This window comes from Nannobrachium achirus, assembly GCF_963921795.1.
Source record: "Nannobrachium achirus genome assembly, chromosome: 15".
NCBI classification, from domain to species: Eukaryota; Metazoa; Chordata; class Actinopteri; order Myctophiformes; family Myctophidae; genus Nannobrachium; species Nannobrachium achirus.
The window spans coordinates 726,428-745,379 of NC_137822.1; the positions used below are offsets into that span (position 1 = coordinate 726,428).

The 18,952-nt window shown below is 41.8% G+C and overlaps 1 protein-coding gene across 6 annotated transcripts in view; it reads left to right on the top strand.

Moving 5' to 3' along the window:
• The first annotated feature begins 2,193 nt into the window (after positions 1 to 2,193).
• Positions 2,194 to 18,952, top strand: part of LOC308299032 (uncharacterized protein) — a 36,508-nt gene continuing 19,749 nt past the window's right edge. For 2 of the 6 annotated variants that reach the window (XM_080742754.1, XM_080742755.1), the window contains exons 1-11: positions 2,194 to 3,453; positions 4,751 to 4,797; positions 8,482 to 8,535; positions 9,131 to 9,213; positions 9,303 to 9,445; positions 10,314 to 10,477; positions 10,827 to 10,892; positions 13,906 to 13,971; positions 14,465 to 14,685; positions 15,881 to 16,083; positions 17,678 to 17,711. In XM_080742754.1, the coding sequence (XP_080598880.1) occupies positions 3,418 to 3,453; positions 4,751 to 4,797; positions 8,482 to 8,535; positions 9,131 to 9,213; positions 9,303 to 9,445; positions 10,314 to 10,477; positions 10,827 to 10,892; positions 13,906 to 13,971; positions 14,465 to 14,685; positions 15,881 to 16,083; positions 17,678 to 17,711 (1,117 nt within the window). In that variant the 5' untranslated portion in view covers positions 2,194 to 3,417. Of the gene's footprint in view, positions 3,454 to 4,687; positions 4,798 to 8,481; positions 8,536 to 9,130; positions 9,214 to 9,302; positions 9,446 to 10,313; positions 10,478 to 10,826; positions 10,893 to 13,905; positions 13,972 to 14,464; positions 14,686 to 15,880; positions 16,084 to 17,677; positions 17,712 to 18,952 lie in introns of those variants that run through there. The other 4 variants (XM_080742757.1, XM_080742756.1, XM_080742759.1 and 1 more) reach the window with 4 other exon arrangements.

The window sequence follows — 18,952 nt, forward strand, 5'->3', positions numbered from 1 at the left end:
CGGGCTGATTTTTATCAGACCGAACCTGAGCACTGCACCGTCTGGCGTCTGCACGTCTGACTGCTGTGACTCGGTCGCTGTCTAGTAGTGGGAAGAAGGTGTTATCATCATCATGGCCCCAAATAACTTTTAAATACAATTGGCGACGAGTCTCTTACGAAATTGGCAAGAGTTCCTCTCAATACATAAAGCTACCGGTTCACCGGGAAAACCGCGGTCGCGTCGCTGCAGTTGCACAGTGCATGTTTTAGCGTCCTCTGGAAGGTCAGGTGGCCGATCTGCAAGCTCTCAACACGGCGCGGAGACGTGGATGCGAGCTGCTGCATATATCTATGAGCTGCTGTGCCTGTGAGCTTGTAGATTGGGCACGTCAGGCACGCAACACCGTGGGATGGGATGAGGAAGGGTTCGCTCGCCACCGATGGCTTGAGGTGAAAACGGGAGGAATTTACACATGGTCCGTGTCACTCCGTGTGTACCGAGGTTTGTTTTGTGGGCTGAATTTTTCAGACCGAGAGACGTGAGGGCACTGCTGTGACTCGCTGCACACGCATCCCGATTCCCGACCCAGAGCCAGTCGCGACGCACCGCCGCGGAGAAAGTGCGGCCGGCGGGAGCACAGAGCAAGCGACCCCGGCCGGGGCGCCCCGAGTCCCCGAGCCGAGGCGGCCGCCCCCCCGCCTGGTTGAGTCCTCCGGGCAGACTGCATCCTGCAGCGTCGCAGATGCGAGCTTGTACAGCCACTTTTTCCACGCGCAACGCGGTGTGATGACGAAGGGACACTCCGTGTGTAACAACCGATTTGTTTTGTGGGCTAACGCTATACAATGGACGTTAATTAAGCGGCGGGGGAAAGTGTTATTGGAGGACGATATGGACCAGAACGTCATATTTTATTCGCATTTATTGTCTGACCCGTTTCCATTCACTTAAGCGAATTTAGTTTATTCGATTAACCCTCAAAATCCTCCTCCTCCAAGCGTATTATCTTTTTTGCGGATAATGAAAGTTTATTCGCAAATTGAAGTGTTTCCATAAAAAGATTTTGCGATTAAGCCGTTAATGCGCAAAAAGTAGCTTTATGGAAACGCCACTTATGAGCTTCAGCTGGGACAGCTCATGAACAAAAAATAATTCTAAACGATTGAGACCTTTGTTGTATAATCGCTCCAGGAATATAAAAGAAGACATATCACAGGTATTTTTACAATCACTTGCTTTTCGATGTGCACGGTACATAATGTTATTGAGGCAGCTAAACAGCGGCGGCGGCCGTTTCTGTCTCGGAGCTATCGCGAGATTTGGATTCCAGACAGGGAATGGTGGAGAGTCTCGCGATACTATCTAGCTCAGAAACGTAAATTGTGCTCTTTAGATGCCTCTATAATGTTATACAGTGTACTCACCGAAAAGCAACACAGCACAAAACAATGTGTGACATGTTGTCTTTTATATTCCTGAGCTGAGTGTTTTATAAAGGTCTCTATCGTTCAGAATTATTTTTTGTTCATGAGCTGTCCCAGCCGAAGCTCATAGACGCAATGTTATTCACCAAACTTCCGGTGGTAGTTTTGCCACCGAGAGTGGCGCAGTGGACGCCAAAAACACGTCGGTGTCCCTTCTTGCTGAGACTTTCTTTGTCACAAATGCGGAAGTCTCGGCAGGGTCATCTTAATGATGTGAGAAGTAAATAATAACAAATCGAAACGCGGAAATACGAGATGTAGCCTACAACTATTTGTTCTTCGTCTTAATGTGTCATTTAAATAAATAAATACATAAATAAATCATACGCTCTGCCTTTTTTATTTGATATAAATATTGTGTTTTCAGTTTAGTACAGTTGATAATCCAGTAGGTGGCGGTAAAACGTTTTCATTATGGGTGCGTTCGGAAACCCGCACCGGATGGCGAGTGTTCCTACCATAGGAGACGCGTGTGCATAAATTAGAAAGCGCGGCCTGTGATTGGCTGGAGCGGAGTTCTGGAGCGCTCGGCTGTGGTTACTTGGCATACGGCTCTGCCTAACCCCATCTTCTGAGTAGGGTTGGTGAGTGCGTGCACTCAACACACCAGTGCGCCGCGCCGCCGCGCACTGCATTTCCGAACGACAACGCACCAAGTGCACCGAATAAACGAACGACAACATGGCACACCAGTGTGTTGAGTGCGTACCTACTACCTACTGATCCCAGGGGCGCTGGAACTCCCAAATCCCAAGGGGAGCTGAGCCTGGAGGAGTGCATGCGTGCGGCCTATGGCCGCACGCCGAAAATTCACATTTTTTATCCGGTTTTGGGTTATTTTTATTACGGTTTTGGGTGCTTATTCCCCGCACAACGGTGTAACAAGGAGCTATATAGTTACTAGTTATTTTAGCACACAGTGCAACACACAGCACACATGCACACACACAGTCACTCACGCACACACTACAAAATCGGGTATTATTTTTGTAACAGTTTTCTACTGTTTTTTATTCCCCATATACAATGGTGTTAGTTTGCAACAATGAGCCTATAGACAGTTTCTAGTTCTCAAATAAATAGACTTTGGTGTCAAAGCATCAAAGCAGGATTTAAATTTGACTTCCCTTCTGACCGGAAGTGGCAAGGTGACCAATCAAATACCTTTTTTCAACATATTTTATTCCCCAAAGTCAAATACATTATTGTTTTAATATAGCTCTGTGTGTGTGTATATATAGGCTTATAAAAAAATAAAAATAAACGTTTTTATTTTGAGCACAGTAGTGACAAATAGCTTTCTCAGTACGTTTTTCTCTTTAGCAAAGTTACAAAGTTTTCCCTTTATTAAGCACAGTAGGCCTACAATTAAGTCAGTTTCAAGATTTTTTTAGCACAGTTTATTTTGAGCACTGTAGTGAGAAATTAATAGTTGTGCATTGTGCAAATGCAGGCTTTTCTCAAGTACAAGTCTTCATGCCTCTGAATTTATCCACCCTCCATGTGTCAGGCAGCAGGGATTTCAGCCACTCCTGGAAGTCCTCGCGTTTCCACGAGGCGGGTCTTAACTCAAGCCTGGTGGGTTTAGGAATCACGTGTTGAGCGTGCATTTCCGAACGCGCCCTATGTTGTGCTGGGGAACTTTTCCGGTCGCCAAAATAAAAGCTTAGATTTCCGTTTTTCCGAAGCTAATCAGCAGCAGTCGCGGCTCGTTCAGATTTCAGTCAACAAACAAACAAACTGTTCAGTTGACGTTAGTTTAACTAAACACACGCGACGAACGTAGTTTCGGTTGTTGTCGGGGTTTTTATGTAATAGCGAGATACTAATATTCGATAGTATCGATACTATTAGCGAAAGGCAGACACCGAGCAAAACACAAGAAACCAACTTCGGTTTAAAACTTTCCAGGTCTTGTTTGTAGCTCGAATGGCTAACAACAGTTAGCACGATGGAGACCCAAACATCCTCCCCGACGCCAACTCGGGTAAAGTTAACGTGTTTACTTCGAAATGTGATGCTAAGAATCAAAGTTAGATCGGTGGACTTCACTAGAACAATGGTTTTCAAACCTTTTCATGTCAAGGACCCCCAAACTGACACTATTAGCCCGCGGACCCCCCTTTTGAAAAGATAGGCCAGGGATCCCCATATAACAAAATACTTGTATTTTTTAGTGCTCTATAGCTGTGATTCTCAACCACTTTGCACGTTTTTGCACACAAGGACCCCCAGTTTGACATGCATTAGGCTACGGACCCCTATTTAATGGCATTCTCTGAAGGTGAAACCCCAATTTATATTGGTTCAATTGGTTCCATTTGTACACTCTTGAGTAGCATATCCATAAGGGTACATTTGTTCCTATATCTAGTGTCTATTTGTTCCTATATATCTATCATTTAGCTGGGGACCCCTGGGAACTCTCTACAGCCACGGTTCTTAAAGTGGGGTGACTGGGGTCCCTTCTCACTTCCTTCAAAGGTGTTGTCAATGATACTAATCAAGGCTCTGTTCCATTTCATGTAGTACAGTGGTTCTCAAACCTTTTTTATTTCAAGGACCCCCAGAACTCTGAGTGTACACATTTCGTTCCATTTGCTACACACTCAGAGTTGCACACCTTCTGTAAGAGGTAATTTAGAACCCCCAAGGGACCACTTCGAAGCCCACTGCTGGTGAAGCAGTGTTTCCAGTGAGCCAACATGCACAATATCAGCACCCTGACTCTGTTCGACCTGAAGGGAACAGAGCCTTCATTAGTATCATTGGTAACACCTGTGAAGGAAGTGGGAAGAAACCCAACTTCTCTCTCAAATGGCTGCTGTGTGCCTATTGGAATCAGCTCTCAGCTGCATTTCTCTGACCGGAAATTAGGCCATGTTTTAGCACAAACCAAGGAAGGTTAGGCAGGAACAGACAACACCCGGAAGTTGGCACACCATGGGACGCCGCCATGACACTTTTGGGTGGCGGAAGTGACGAAGTGCTCATAGACGCTAATGTTATTTTGGGTGGCCACCGGACGTGGCCACCCGCCACCCATGGAGCCTAGATGACGTTGGTGACTGTTCTTGCTGAGACCTTTGGCACAAACTAGTACAGCATCCATAACACTTATCATTAACTTTCACTGGATATATAATAATGACAGGGAAACAGAGTTTAACAAAGACTTCTCTGTCTGACATATTAGCTTTTGAAATTATTGAATTTATTGAGAGTATGACAAACAGAATATTCAAAATAAAACGTGCTAACTGTCCCATATCATTGTTTAACAGGAGAGCCCCATAGACCTAAGACACTCCTCACACAAGGAAAGGACAAGGTATGTATGAAAGGCTTCAGTTTACAGTTTACACACAACACACTGGTGAAGCCTTAAAATAAGACTGCTGCGCTTGGTTCTCAAACCAGTTTAGTCCGGGCCAGTTAGAGTGTGTGTGTGTGTGTGTGTGTGTGTGTGTGTGTGGGGGGGAACATGTGTTTTCTCCCTTCACACTTCCTAAACCTCTCATACATTTATTCCATGACAACACAATGGTCACTCAGCAGTAGCAGTTGAAGCTTTGTTATCGTTGCATCCAGTCATCCCGGTTCTCCATACATCTGGCCAGCTTGTTGGTACTTTGCGCTCCTGCATCTTTCTTGCGTACACATGTCTGTGCCATGTTTTGGTTTGAAACCAAACTGGTTGTCACAGATAAGGACACACCTTTCCAGTCCTTTCTTGTCCTCTCCAAGACCTTGGATAAAATACTGGCCAGGGTAATTGGCCGGTAATTATCTGAGCTATTCAGTTTCCCAGATTTGTCTTTTATAACAGGCACCAGTAAAACTGATAAAATGGAATTTGGTAAAATACCATGAATTAAAAACCCAGTAAAGCAGATAGCCAGTAAAGGACATAGTTTTCTGCCTGCAAATTTTAGATGCTCAGCTGATATCTTGTCCAACCCACAAGCCTTATTAACTTTAAAGGAGTAGTTCACCCCCAAAATGACTTTTTTTCTATTGATTACTCATGCCATGGAGACTAGAGTTCAATAATAGTTTTAGTTTTTTTGTCGCATTCCTAAGACAAAAATGTGATGACAATAAATTTACCCCCATTCATTCCGGATGGTCATCCGGAATCAATGGGGGTAAATTTACTCAAATCAAATTGTTGTCTTATGCCTCATTCACACTACAGATATATAGTTGAACGTTTTGCTTGGTAATTCAATGTAATCTCAATGGAAACCAGCTTTAAAGGCTGGATTCCAAGGACAGCCGACACGCCCAGCCTTTAAAGCTGGTTTCCATTGAGATTACATTGAATTACCAAGCAAAACGTTCAACTATATATCTGTAGTGTGAATGAGGCATAAGGAATGTGACAAAAAACAAAAAATATTATTGAACTCTACTCTCCATGGCATGAGTAATCAATAGAAAAAAAGTCATTTTGGGGGTGAACTACTCCTTTAAGCATCCTGACTAGGGTTTAATATTTTCCCGAATTTAGCTCATTTTAAAAACCGGGATTTTTTGGAGCTTCTCCCGGGCTCCCCGGTATTTTCCCGTTAATAATAATAATAATAATGTGTTTAATTAATAACCATGGAACAGCCATTATAACGCTATGGGAACGGCCTTTAACCACCAGGGGGCGAAATTGCGTAGCCTATCAACTGAATTTAAGCGTCCGTGAACATAGATGATCTGCAAGCTCACAACATGTCCTAGATTAGAGCTATGTGAGCTTGCAGATCGGCTATTTTCAGCATAACGCAACACACTCGCGCGACAAACTTTAAAATCAAGCTAATGGGAGATGCCCTCGTTGGATGCGTACAGCTCTTCTCTTCCTCTTCCAAAGGCAACACTTAATGTTCCTCAATGGCTCATTATAAAGCGTTGCACAAACAATTGGATATTTATTTGAGGATAATAACGCTTGCAAGATCATTCTTCATTGTTCACCCCAAGAAATCAAGGTAGACCACAAAACGTAGGCTATTACTTACAGTATAGGGACTGTCGGTTATGACATCACCGCAAGATTCGGGGCTTAACTCCGCCCACTTTGGCGGCCATTGCCATTGCTAGGTCTTGGATGCATCAAGATCAGTCTGTACTAGTTCTACTTGTTGAGCAAGCAACGATACTTTTACTTCAATTGCTCTAGGCTTTGATTGCATTTCAATAAAACCATATTTGATCAACATAACGATCACACACATTTTACTGTTTATAGGGAATGTTATATTATTATAAACCGATCTTTATTTCCAAAGCAATGGATGAATGTGATGGCTGTTCTGATCTGCTTGTGCTCTTTCTGCGCTCATGCATGGACAGCCGAAGTCGTGATTTTAGCGTGATATCTTTTTATTGGGAGACAATAATGAGCACCAGCAAATGAAAGCAGACATTCCAGTGAATATGGACACGTTTAAATTTAAATTTTTTGATGAAAATTGACCGAGTAATGGCCGGGTCAAATTGCAAGTGGTCTTGGCAGTGGCCCAATAACTGGCTAGGCACGCTATGTGGTGTAAAGTAATTAAGTATATTTACTTAAGTACTGTACTTAAGTACACTTTTGAGTTATATGTACTTTGCCAATATTTTTACTTCTTCTCCACTACATCTCTGATCCAAATATTGTAACATTTTAGGCGACTGTTTATAGGGAATGTTATATTATTATAAACCGATCTTTATTTCCAAAGCAATGGATGAATGTGATGGCTGTTCTGATCTGCTTGTGCTCTTTCTGCGCTCATGCATGGACAGATTTTAGCGTGATATCTTTTTATTGGGAGACAATAATGAGCACCAGCATATTCACTGCACGTGTCCAGTGAATATGGACACGTTTAAATTTTTATTTTTGCAGTTCGATCATGTATCGTGGATTTATATTCTTCACGGCATGATTGCAACAGTCTTGTTATTCATCATTTTCTATTAGGCTATTTGCTGCTGGAAACATCACATTATAAATATATTTATATTTAGTCTCTTTACTATTACAGAGCGACCGCTGTATGCTTATACAGGCGGTCTCTCTGTAATAGTAAAGTGACTGTTGGAACGCAGTATTGTGTCGGTGCCACCACACCACGTTAGATTTAATCAATTAAGTTTATTTAGGCCTATGTGTAGCCTATGGGACGTGCATGGCTTTAGAATTCCACAGCACTCTGAGCGCCTCCCGTGATATCAACAGCCAAATGTTCATTCAAGTTTTAGTCAAGTGGCTCGTTCTCGAGAGAGGTGCGCGTTGCACGGCGGCTGCGCTCATCAAAGAGGCAGCGCAAGTCAGAGAGATTCATTTGTGGTTGGATTTTTGTAGGCATATTGACGTTCTGATTCATTCTGATATATAATTTCATGTTAAAAAAAGGAGGCGAGGATAATGTAGCAAGCAGTCTAATTGCCTCCGCACTGTAGGCCTTTCTAGTAATAATTAGTAGGCTTATATAGCCTAATTTATAGCAAGAAAAGACAATCTCCGGGATGACGGTTCCCGAAGCCAATAACCGGGAGGGAAATTAGGTGCGCTGAGGCCGGTTAGGCCGGGATCCCGGTTCCCGGCATTAAACCCTAATCCTGACTGCATCATAGACTTCTAGTGGGAAGACAGCTCATAATATTTTTTCTGCCACAACTGAGCAATCTCCTCTGGACCAGTTAACCCATCAATATTTGTGGGCAAAGATGTTTTACAGCTATTTAGTACTTTAATTTCTTTCCAGAATTCATTTGTCTCACATTTTTGCAGCTGCTTTGCAAGAGAGTCTGCTCTCATTGTATTTTCGCTCTTTTTAATAAAACGCAGAGCATATTTAAAATTAGCATTTGCCCGTTTTTTATATTCAAATAAAGGACCATGTTTTTGTCTGCCTGACTCAGCCCAAGCTTTAAAGGCCCTTCTAGCCTCACCATGAAGTTCACCCACATAATTAATTATTCCAGCCTGGCTTAGCCTTGTACATTTTTTCCCTCTGTTTACACAAAGGCCTACTGGACATAAGGAGGGATTCTACAATGCTGTCATACATCACCTGGGGATGTGAGTCGTGTAACTTTCCCGACATTAAGCTGTGTATAACAACACAGTCAAACGCAAAGTGCAAATTTGAGCTTGGGAAAAGGGGTGAAAATGTTCTGAGTATGTGGAATGGAATCTGTTGCTGGTTATAGACACCATCGTGGTATGGTGGCAGTCCTATTCCTGCTATTAATGTAGCAAATTATTCTGTGTATATGTTTAATGAATTTTAACATTTATTCCATGACAAAACAACAGGAAGCCATAGCAGTTAAAGCTTTGTTAATCTTTGTTTGAAAATATACTGGTCCAATACATTTTCTAACCATTACAGCTGCGCAACCAGTAGTAACAGCTAAACACAGATGGACATAGAATAGTGGAGAGCTTAAATAAACCGCTTCTGATTATTAGCTTGTACTAGTGAATGAAATGAGGTGTCGGACTGCACTTGTGGAGCGTGAATGATTAGGGGGATCCAGGGAAAGGAGAACTTCCGCAGACTCAATTTGATCAATTCCTATTCCTCCTTATCACGGGTGGGTACACACACGGACAATTTGAATTTCGATATCGAACCCAATTGAGACATGACTTGTTGTTGATGTCTTCTCAGCGCATCTACGCAAGGAACAGGAGAGCGCACATTGAAAGGCGGGATAATGGCAGATGACGTTGATAGGATAATCTGTAGTCTGGGTAAGTGTGAAGTTGAATCACTGGAATTTTTTGTAGTTGCTTTCATCATCCATTCCCCTGATCACGACCAATACTTTGACTTACTTTAGAAACAGATTCGGAACCAGATGAGGACCTGGCCCTACGCCTCTCTCCAGAGCCAACAATACATGGAGAAAAAACGGAGGCAAGCCCTGCATTGGTACCTGGACACCTTACTGATCCAAGTGAAGAATCTGAAGGATCTGAAATGGTAATGTACCATGTTAACCCATTTAGTCCTAGAATTATTGAATGCTTTAACCAGTGAAAAATAGCAGATATACAAGCTCACAGCGCAAGCTTGTAGATCTGCTATTTTTGAAAAAGTCATGAAAATGCGTGCAAATTCATTGCCATTTCGGCATCAATGCCTGTCGGCGTCGCCGGTTCGATTCCCGATCCGGGCGACCTTTGCAGCATGTCACTCCCTGTCTCTCCCCCATTTCCTGTCAGTCTACTGTCCTATCAATAAAGGCAAAAAGCCCAAAAACAAATCTTAAAAAAAAAAGAAAATGTGTGCAAATCTTTGAATAATATGTATTTTCAAAGCGAACGTTTGTAACTAAAATTTTGCTTCTGGGTGGTCCCTGGAACGAAAATATTTTGAGATGGGGGTCCGTGGCCAAATACATATCATTTTGGGGGTCCTTGACATGAAAAGGTTTGAGAACCACTGACACTACTAACTGAGCTCCAGTTAAAGTGAAAAGGACCGTTTCTTTGACGACGGCTATAGCCAGATTGCTGACATATATAGAAACGTAGGTTTTTCAAAAAATCTTAGAAGGATTCAAATGACACTTATAGAATCGGGTCAAATTTTCACGATTTTATAAAAATCTACCGAGTGCCGCGCTGTGAGCTTGTATATCTGCTATTTGTCAATAGCTAAAGCATTCAATAATTCTAGGCCTAAATGTAATGCAGTGGTTCTGAAAAATGTTCACGTCAAGGACCCCCAACAACTTGACAAATATTTCATGAAAACCCAGCAGGCGTCCATCCCTGCTGATACTGACTAGATTTCCGTATGATTTCAGTATGACTTTTACGGTCTCTTTCTTCTTTTTCATGTGAAGAGGGGAACGCCACAGAGTCCCTGGGCATTTGCAAAGCATCCACCGATTTGGGCATCAACTCCCGTATTGTCCCATGCCCCTTTGGTAGAGGGTGATATTGCGCTATTTCCAGTGAATGACGAGGAGGAAGAGCCAGAGGGCAAAGTGCAGAAGTCCAACACAGAGTAAGGAATATTATAAATCAGTGATTCCGACCGTGTGTGTGTGTGTGTGTGTGTGTGTGTGTGTGTGTGTGTGTGTGTGTGTGTGTGTGTGTGTGTGTGTGTGTGTGTGTGTGTGTGTGTGTGTGTGTGTGTGTGTGTGTGTGTGTGTGTGTGTGTGTGTGTGTGTGTGTGTGTGTGTGTGTGTGTGCGTGCGTGCTTTGACGTCATGGATGGATGAAAACGACTTTTGAGTTTGATTGGATAAGCAATAGAATGGAAATGCACTACACAGAATGTTGAATGTTGGTGTAGTTGGTGTATTTTCACTTTTTCCTGTATGATATATACAAGTGCTTTCTCTTCCCTTTAGTCTGGGCAATTCCTCTGAGTCTCCCATTCAAACTCGGACCCCCTTGAAGAAGGCAGCAGCACTACAGTAAGTCCCCCCCCCCCCCTCTCTTTGATCAGTTTGTTTACAGTAATGCATATTGTTTGGTACTCTTGACTGTTCATTGACAGTCCTCTGCAGTCTCTTAAACCGTACAATCCGTTTTCGAATGAGACTTAAAGGCCCCACAGACGAGACGCGATGTTGGGTCAGATCAGATCTCGTGCCCGGGGGTTTATCGGTGTTCATTTCAAACGACAGCGATCCTCTGTCTTGAATTCGGGCCCGGTATATCCCGCTGTGCCAAGTGAAATATCTCAGACCATTACAAATGAGACCGACGTCTCGCGATTCTAGCCACCCACGATCTCGGGGGGGGTGGTGCCATGAGAGACGCGACTAGATGGTTCTCAACCTGTGGATCGGGACCCAGAGGGGTACAAGATGTACAGAAAGGTTTCCTTTAAGATGAAACCATGTTTACTATACATATATTCTAAGGAAATGGGTTGTGATTTTATAATATTAAAATGACGAAATTAAACAAATATATTCGCTATCTAACGTCAGTTTAATTGCCATTTGTTTAATGTTTTGACAATGAGGGTGTTCCAGGTGATCCCCAGCTTAATGATGGAGACCAAATGGTAACCAAATGGACTATTATTTATACTAAAGGGAATCTTTCTCCAAAATAATCAATTACCGCATGCCAGCAAAGACGCATCTAGGTCTGTAGTCAACGAGCCAACGACCCAATTAGCGCAGAAGTCCTGCAGCTGCGGTGTTCTGACTCGCTGACATGACCACTGAACAGCTCCACTGAATTATGATTAAGCCTTCTACATTCCCCTTGCACCTCAAAATAATGGATTACTTCTTCAAAATGCGGACTGGATAAAAAGAGGCAGCAACAGGTAATGAGTTATTCTGATCCAGCAGTGCGCAGAGAGCAGCAGACTCTTTTTTCCTCTCTCTTTTTTTGGAGTCCTTTGGCAATCTGTTCCCCGACGGTAGCACTGGGCTGACTGGGCTGGGCTGGGCAGCATATACATTTTTAGAAGTGTCTGTCCACAGGGCTGTGAGCTTGTAGATTTGCAGTTTTCAGCGCACTACCGTCATGCAACATATGACCCTAGCGACGCACAGTGAGTGCGGTGCGTTGCACTTGCAACGTGCTGTCACAGCACTGCTGTGAGCTTCTAGATTTGCTGTTTTCAGCGCACCACTGCCATGCAACATAAATGACCAGTTAAGTTGAATAAATAGCAAATAATACCAAACAACCAAACAAATAATAGCCCGGGCTCTTATATAAAACATAATAAGGATAATATTAATTGCAAATAAGAAATAACGGCCCAGGCGCTTATACGAACCGTGCGCTTATTTGAAACAGGCGTTTCAAATGGTGATTTACGGTATTATCTTTTATAAATATAAAAAATATATTATATATATATATGGGGAAAGGCTTTTGTGAGGTGATAGAATACACTGCCTTGTCGCCAAATGACTGCCCCGTCGGAATATCGAGATTTAGCCACTTGCACTCCACTTTATAGCCTATTCAGTTATTTTAAACAATAAGCCTACAGATCAGATCATATTCATATAGGTTGTCAGTTGTCAGAACGTGTCACTTTGTTGTCATGGTAGCTCTGTTTTGGACCATTGAACAAAGATGGATAATGATGAAAGGGTTCACTTTGCGAACGGGACATGTTGGATTGGATACTGCTACTTCAGTGGAGAGACGACATGGAATACCTACCAGCCAACGTTAGTAGCCTACATTGCCGTGCCAAACCAAACCTTGCCATTGTGATGCCGTAAAAGATGATTTGACAACTCCAAGCCAAATATATTATCAGCTATGAATGTCCAAACCTCGCCGTTGTGGGCGTGCAGTCGCAGAAAAAAAAAAAGGTTTAACCTCTCGCTTTTTTTTTTACTGTCCCACCACCTCATCCAAGCATATAGAATAGGGACAGGCCTAGGTTCCTCAATATCATTTAGCTGGGGACCCCCTGGAACTCCCCAAGGACTGGCGGTCCTCTTTGAGGACCAATGAACAAACTGACAGCACGAGAGGCGCGATGATGTGCCCGCAGCCCGCGCGTAAAAGTAAAAAAAAAAAAAAGGAATGCAATGGAATGTCTCTGACTTTGAGTATTAGACCTACATTATATGAATAAGATATTATATATCCCCATGTGTTGTCGTAGGGAAAGGCTTTCGTGAGGTGATACACTGCATGCCTTGTGGCCAAATGACTGCGCAGAAGAAAAAAAGGGGGAAAAAAAGAACGCTATAGGCTATAACGTTTTTGAACAAGTGATTACAACATTTTAGGGAGAAAGAAGGCTAAAGTAAAAAGTAAGTAGGCTAATAATAATAATAAAAGTGTAGGCTGTTCTATTGTGAGGTGACAGAATAGCCTACACTCTGCGCAGCCTAAAAAAAGGGAGGAGCTGGCTTCATATAATCTGAAGCAATCCCGTGAGCTCATTCAGACGACAATAATTGTAAAGGATTCCTACCCGATGACCCGAGAATATCAAGCTTTTTTGATATTATCGGGAGCGCTCCCGACGAGTCCCGAGGTCATAAAAAGCTAATTAACATGGCAGCAGCACTACAGTAAGTCCCCCCCCCCCTCTCTTTGATCAGTTTGTTTACAGTAATGCATATTGTTTGGTACTCTTGACTGTTCATTGACAGTCCTCTGCAGTCTCTTAAACCGTACAATCCGTTTTCGAATGAGACTTAAGGTGTGTGTGTGTGTGTGTGTGTGTGTGTGTGTGTGTGTGTGTGTGTGTGTGTGTGTGTGTGTGTGTGTGTGTGTGTGTGTGTGTGTGTGTGTGTGTGTGTGTGTGTGTGTGTGTGTGTGTGTGTGTGTGCGCGCTTTGACGTCATAGATGGTTGAAAACGACTTTTGAGTTTGATTGGATAAGCAATAGAATGGAAATGCACTACACAGAATGTTGAATGTTGGTGTAGTTGGTGTATTTTCACTTTTTCCTGTATGATATATACAAGTGCTTTCTCTTCCCTTTAGTCTGGGCAATTCCTCTGAGTCTCCCATTCAAACTCGGACCCCCTTGAAGAAGGCAGCAGCACTACAGTAAGTCCCCCCCCCCCCCCCTCTCTTTGATCAGTTTGTTTACAGTAATGCATATTGTTTGGTACTCTTGACTGTTCATTGACAGTCCTCTGCAGTCTCTTAAACCGTGCAATCCGTTTTCAAATGAGACTTAAGCGATGATTTAAAAAAAGAAAAACCTTTAGCATTCGAGCTTTAGCTTTGGCTTTTTTCACTCAAACGAAACCCCAAAAAAGGGACGCCATTTGTTCAAGTAGTTAAATCAACCATGTTTGCTTTTAGGCAGGGGAATGTACCACCAGTTTTCGTAGTGCTCAAATTGCACTCTAAACCACTTGTGGCACTATACAACTTGTAAGATGAATAGTGCAAATAGCCAATCTACAAGCTTGGTAGATAGTCTATTTTTCTAAATGTTTATTTTTTTATTTATCGTATATGTATGTCAGTGATGTGTTTACTTCAAAGAACATTGTAAACCACAACCTAATCAGTTTGTAATTCATCTTTAAAGGAACAGGGAGTTGTTTGCACAGACAAAGCCTCCAACAGCTCCTTTGATGCCACCTCCTTTGGAGGAAGATGACTTCATGGTGGTGGTGGAGGAAGATGACTTCATGTTGGTGGTGGAGGAAGATGACTTCATGGTGGTGGATGAGAAAATCTTTAGTTTCAGCAGAGCCAAGACCGGCCAACTCAGACAGAAGCCAGGGACAGAGCAGTCCCCTTCTTCTGGTAGGACTGCTGGCAAGTTTTATTGCACACATGAGCCTGTCACAAATTAATTATTACATAAATCGTCTAATCGCAATTATTTGACATAATGACAATTATTTTACATAATGACTATTATTTTGTCATAATCGTGAAGGTTGAAAAATGTTCATACATTTCACAAGCTCACAATGCGTCACATTGTGAGCTTGTAGATCGGCTATTTCCACTATCAGTTATTTTTTAAGTAGAAAGTTGTCAAATAGGTCAGTAATTTCTATGTGTATTTAGGTTATGTGTCATATCTGACATGTGCAACTTCAAAGCCCAAAAGCCAAACAGAAATTATCAACGACAAAAACACAAATCATCAATCGCAATTATTTGACTGACAATTAATCGTCATGTAAAATGTCAAATCGTGACAGCCCCTAGGCATACAGCTCATGAAAATCAAAAATCCATATCTCAAAATATATTACATGAGACCACACAAAACAAATGTGAACCTACTGAAGTTAGAGTTGCTTGAAGTGTGAATTTTCCGCAGTCAGAGATGATTTGGGGTGCTTTGGCATCTGGTGCCTTTAACACAATATTCTTTTTACCAGACTGTAAACCACAATTCTGTTAAATTCTTAATGTACTCTCCCCTCATTTTGTTGAATTAGATTTTACCTTACTCATATATATATATATATATATATATATATATATATATATATATTAGGAATTATAATACATAATACTTATGGAAAGTGTAAAAACAGTACATCTCCAACAGTTTGTGGAACAACAAAAGTCCGTACAAGCAATATTCAGCAGACAAAGGGAGCAGATAACGTTAAAACGGACAATTGAACAAAATGAGGGGTGAGTGCATTAACAATTTAACAGATTAAAAATGACTAGTTTGTGGTTTATTCTGGTAAATTAAAAAATAAAATGAAATATGGACTTATGCCTCATTCACACTACAGATATATAGTTGAACGTTTTGCTTGGTAATTCAATGTAATCTCAATGGAAACCAGCTTTAAAGGCTGGGCATCCAGTGGTTTCCATTGAGATTACATTGAATTACCAAGCAAAACGTTCAACTATATATCTGTAGTGTGAATGAGGCATTAGACAGTTATTCGTCTCAGAGACTCAATTGTCCAGGCAAAAGTTTTAAATCGTGATTTGAAATCACATCACCCATCCCTGTCAACAGGCAAGGGTTCAAGAGTCTCTTCAACAGAGGAGGAAGGAGACACAGGGGCCACAGGGAAACGTCGCGCTACTCCTCTGAAAAGACAGAAAGTGAAGACGGCTTCCTCTCAGAGCTCCCCTGAGACTGCGTCCAAAAAGTATCCTAAGAGAAAGGTGACTCTGAGCTCCCCTCAGACTGCGTCCAAAAAGTATCCTAAGAGAAAGGTGACGAAAACTGACAATGAGCTTGTAGAATAGAACCCTCTTCTCCTCTAGTGCTACAGTTATCCCATTATCTATGTATTGCTTATTTATTTTTGTTTAATTCAAGGGGGGGGGGGGGGCTAGAATTATTGAATGCTTTAGCTATTGAAAAATAGCAGATATACAAGCTCCGAGCTTGTAGCTCTGCTATTTTTGTGAAAATGTGTTCAAATCTTTGAACTTATGTATTTTTAAAGCGAATGTTTGTAACTCAAATTTTGCTTCTGAGGGGTCCCAGGAACGAAATATTTTGGGGGGGGGGGCCGTGGCCAAAAAAATATAATTTTGGGGGTTGGGGGGTCCTTCACATGAAAAAGTTTGAGAACCAGAACCACTGAGATAGTAGTCTCTCGAGAACAGACTAACTGAGCTCCAGTTATGTGAAAAGGACCTTTTCTTTGACGATGGCTAGCCAGATTGCTGACATAGAAACATAGGGTTTTTCCAAAAAAACCTTAGAAGGATTCAAAAGACACTTATAGAATCGGGTCAAAATTCTAATTTTCACGATTTTTCAAAAATAGCAGATCGCAGCGCCGCGCTGTGAGCTTGTATATCTGCTATTTTTTCAACAGTTAAAGCATAAAATAATGATACGCAATAATGTGTACGCGTTTTACTTGAATGTTGACAAGGATTGGTCCGTGATATCACTGACTGTCACAGGATGCACCAGTGACGTTGCTGTCATGCGATGATTAGACGTCGTTACATTGTGATGTTTCAAAGACAGTCAGCGCACACTGCTTTGGTTGTGTATTGTTTAGGGCTGTCACAATTATTACATAATCGTCATAATCGTGAATGTTGAAAAATGTCCGAAATAGTGGAAATAGCAGATCTACAAGCTCAGCTTGTAGATCGGCTATTTCCACTATCAAAGTTATTTTTTAAGTAGTAAGTTGTCAAATATGTCAGTAATTTCTTTGTATATTTAGGTTACCTGTATGTCTCATATCTACCATGTACAACTTCAAAGCCTAAAAGCCCAACAGAAATGTAATTATCAACGACAAAAACACAATTAAATCGTTAATCGCCAATTATTTGAGTGACAATTAATCGTCATGTAAAATGTCATATCGTGACAGCCCTAGTATTGTTGCTATGTTATTATAACTCAAGACAATGAAGACTCAAGACTGTGACATGGCATTCTCTACTCCCAAAGCCCCATAGTCAACAGCGCCGTCGTGAAGCACATCAATACTATTACAGTTGAATGAAGTGCACTCGGAAGGAATAATCTTGGCCAATGTGAATTGTGAATGCCTGCCAGCGGGGACCAGACAATCAGTCGTATTCGGGAATGGTTTGAATCAATCAGACTCGGGGTCCTCTCGCCATTCCGACATGTCACCATTCCGACATTGACTTCTAATTGTCGGAATGGCGACATGTCGGAATGGTGACATGTCGGAATGGTGACATGTCGGAATGGCGACATTACCCCATCAGACTCAGTGTGAATCTGCCCTTATTTGAATCCATTTCTCTTAAAAATATTTGATGAAATCAATTGGTTTGATTAACTGTTGTGTTCTCAACTCAACAGGACAGCTCTGAAGAAGAGAAGGATGACAGTTCAGGTATGGCTCTTTTCCACCACAGGAACTTTAAACTAAGGGACATTTTACACTTTCAAACATTTTACACTTTCAAACATGTTTAGGGTCATTTTAACGTCTACTCTGACTTTTGTGTACAACCGAGACCAAGAAATGTCACCAGTGTCTGATGAAATGATGATCAAATATCTAAATACTGAGTCAAGCTACTAACCTGTGTCTGATGATATGATGATCAAATATCTAAATACTGAGTCAAGCTACTAACCTGCCATTGCAAAAGAGCATTGCCCTCTCCTGGATGTCACTCTCCCCAAAGTAGTAGACCAATCAGTGCCCAGTATGCAGATATGGGTGGGGTTTATTTCTTTTAATTCTCCCCTTGGAAATGCAGGTTTCAGAGATTCCAGACTCACTCAATGCCAAAAAGACGAATTCCATAATAAAATCGTCTTTTTAACTATGTACTTCCCTGCCAATCGTCTTTTATCGTTTTTATTTTTATTTTTTATACGTTTCTTGGACCTCCAATGTACTAGGCATGATCGTGATTGTGAAATTGCATGTTTAACCCCCATACCAACCCCATCTTTCAAACATGGCAGCCATGTTTGTTTACATTTGAAGAAAACATAAGGGCTGCTGAATGCCTGAACGGATTTCCAAGCGGTTTCTTTTGTTTGAAAGCTGTGAAAAGCGTGCACATGCGTAGTGCATGATCAGTGCACGAATTTGTGCACCAGCGTGCACACTATTCTTTTTAACCCTTTGTATCATTTCTTGGCTAAACTGGCAGTATAAAGGCTCTAACAGAGTCCAGGGTGAAGAGCTATTCACTTCACCACGTTGTAGTTTCCTAGCTATCACCTAGGCTTTATGTATTTTTAGGTGATAGCTAGAAAACTACACCGCGGTGAAGTGAATAGCTCTTCACCCTGGACTCTGATAGACCACTTTACATACGGCACGTTTTGAAGTCCAGTGTGAAGTTTCCGTAGTCAGTGATGGTTTGGGGTGCTTTGGCATCTGGTGCTTTTTAACACAATATTCATTTTTATATTTTTTTAGTATATAATCGTTGATTAATTGTAATCAAGGCAAAGTTTTAAACAGGCATGCAAACGTGTAGCTTTTCGGCGAAAATCGCCTTTTTTAATCCAAATTGGTCATTTGTGTGAATCGTGCAGATTTGTTAAAAAAGTTGTTTAAGCGGATGGGGGGGTAAATATTTATCTGTAGGCTATATTATATTTTTATTGTAG